Source organism: Sceloporus undulatus, unplaced genomic scaffold (genome assembly GCF_019175285.1).
Source record: "Sceloporus undulatus isolate JIND9_A2432 ecotype Alabama unplaced genomic scaffold, SceUnd_v1.1 scaffold_3376, whole genome shotgun sequence".
In the NCBI taxonomy this organism is placed as follows: domain Eukaryota; kingdom Metazoa; phylum Chordata; class Lepidosauria; order Squamata; family Phrynosomatidae; genus Sceloporus; species Sceloporus undulatus.
In genome coordinates, this window is record NW_024806296.1 from 1605 (window position 1) to 4094 (window position 2490).

Sequence of the window (2490 nt, forward strand, 5' to 3'; positions counted from 1 at the left end):
CGCCAGGATCTTGGCAGTAGAGGCGGAGAGATATGGTTGGATTTTGGCAATGTATAAAAAGAATCTAAAAGCCTTGGCTGTGGTCTGGATCTGAGGGATACATGACAGAGAAGAGGCAAAGATAAAACCAAGACTGCGGGCTTGCTGGACTGGTTAAATAGAAATGTTGTCCACAGAGACAGAAAAGGAGTGTTGAAGGGTAGACTTAGGAGGAAAGACAAGAAGCTCCGTCTTGGACATGTTGAGCTTCAAACGCCGATGGCGCATCCACTGCGAGACAGCTGTGAGGCAAGACGAGACTTGCTGTTCAAGCCTTGGAGAAAGGTCAGGGGTGGAAAGGTATAACTGGGTGTCATCGGCATACAGATGGTAGGAAAAGCCAAGAGAGCTAATGAGTTTACCTAAGGACAGTGTGTAGAGAGAAAACAGAAGGGGACCCAGAACAGAGCCCTGGGGAACTCCAACAGATAAGGGAACAGAGGATGAAGTTTGACCCCCTGCAACTACTGCAAAAGATCTGCCAGACAAGTAAGATCTAAACCAGTCAAGAACAGAGTCTGAGAACCCAAGGTCAGAGAGTATGTCAATTAGGAGACAGTGATCAACGGTGTCAAAGGCTGCAGACAAATCAAGAAGGATGAGAACAGAGTAAAGGCCATTAGCCTTGGCCTGTAAAAGGTCATTGGAGATCTTAGTGAGAGCTGTTTCTGTGGAATGCCTTGGGCGGAAACCAGACTAAAAGGGATCGAGGATGGAGTTGGCTTCAAGAAACTCAAGACAGTGAGAATAAACAACCCGTTCCAAAACCTTAGAAAGAAAGGGAAGAAGAGAAATCGGGCGATAGCTAGACAAAGAGGAGGGGTCAAGAGAAGGTTTTTTCAGAATTGGGGAAATGAGAGCATGTTTGAAGTCCGACGGGAAGGAGCCTGCAGAGAGAGAGAGATTGAAGATATGGAGAAGCGAGGGCAGAAAAGAGGGAGCTACAGAACTTAGAAGACGAGTAGGAATTGGGTCAAGAGGACAGGTTGCAGGTTTGGAAGAGTTCAGAAGTGTAGAGAATTCATCCAAAGAGGCAGGAGGAAACACAGAAAATTTTTTAGGCGAGTGCAATAGAAGATTAAGAGCAGAAGAAGAATCGGGAGGGACTATCTCAGAATGAATAGTGGTAATCTTAGAGATGAAATAATTAGCAAAGTCATTAGGAGAGAATGATGAAGAGACAGGAGGAGAGGGAGGTTTAAGCAAAGAGTTGAAGGTGGAGAACAGACGCTGTGGGCACCTCTCATTGGCGGAGATCAATGATTTGTAATAATTCTGTATTGCCATAGAGAGAGCGCGTGAGAAGGACGAAAGAACAAATTTGAAATGGATAAAATCAGCCCACTCTTTGGACTTTCTCCAAAGACGTTCGGCCGCTCTAGAGCAGGACCGAAGAAACTTAATGTTGGGGGTAAGCCAGGGCTGAGGCCTAGTCTTAGAGGAAGCAGTGCGTACAGAGACAGGGGCAAAATGGTCAAGAGTTGAGGAGAGAGTGGAGTTAAAGACATAGCTGAATCAGCAGAATCCCCGAGATTCAGGGAAGAGAGAGATGAATCCAGGGTCTGACCAAGATGGTTAGAGTCAACAGATTGAAGATCACGAAAACTGCGTTGAACAGTGTGACGAGTAAAGCTTCTCCCACAAAGCAGGGATTTAAATGGTTTCTTTCCTTTGTGAGTTTTTTGAAACGTGACCCGCATCTTCTGAATGTAATGTTTTTCACAATCCAGGGATTTAAATGGTCTCTCTCCTATGTGAGTTTTTTGATGATCAGTGAGGTGTGTCTTCTGAATATAACTGTTTCCACACTCCAGGCATTTAAATGGTTTCTCTCCTGTGTGAATTACTTGGTGACGAGTGAAGTGTGTCTTCTGAGTGAAGCCTTTTCAACACTCAAGGCATTTAAATGGTTTCTCTCCTGTGTGAGTTTTTGTAATGATAAGTGAGATGTGCCTTCTGAATATTACTGTTTCCACACTCAAGGCATTTGAATGGTTTCTCTCCTGTGTGAATTGCTTGGTGACGAGTGAGGTGTGCCCTCTGAGAGAAGCCTTTTCCACACTCAAGGCATTTAAATGGTTTCTCTCCTGTGTGAGTTTTTTGATGACAGGTGAGCTGTGTCTTCCGGATGAAACCTTTTCCACACTCCAGACATTTAAATGGTTTCTTTCCTGTGTGAGTTTTTTGATGATAGGTGAGCTGTGTCTTCCCCATGAAACCTTTTCCACACTCCAGACATTTAAATGGTTTCTCTCTTGTGTGAGTTGCTTGGTGACAAGTGAGATGTGTCTTCTGAGTGAAGTCTTTCCCACACTCCAGGCATTTAAATGGTTTCTCTCCTGTGTGAGTTCTTTGATGATAGGTGAGCTGTGCCTTCACAGTGAAACCCTTTCCACACTCCAGGCATTTAAATGGTTTCTCTCCTGTGTGAGTTGCTTGGTGACGAGTGAG

The 2490-nt window shown here is 44.7% G+C and overlaps 1 protein-coding gene across 1 annotated transcript; it reads right to left on the reverse strand.

Annotated features, from left to right (window-relative positions):
• Nucleotides 1–1553: 1553 nt before the first annotated feature.
• Nucleotides 1554–2484, reverse strand: LOC121918043 (zinc finger protein 25-like). Its single transcript, XM_042444156.1, has one exon. It carries the CDS (start codon nucleotides 2251–2253, stop codon nucleotides 1942–1944), a length of 312 nt encoding a protein of 103 aa, XP_042300090.1. The 5' UTR covers nucleotides 2254–2484; the 3' UTR covers nucleotides 1554–1941.
• Between the last annotated feature and the right edge of the window lie 6 nt (nucleotides 2485–2490).

Excerpts from the sequence above, each read along its gene's own strand:
- LOC121918043 (XM_042444156.1), bottom strand. The coding sequence starts at position 2,253 with ATGGGGAAGACACAGCTCACCTATCATCAAAAAACTCACACAGGAAAG.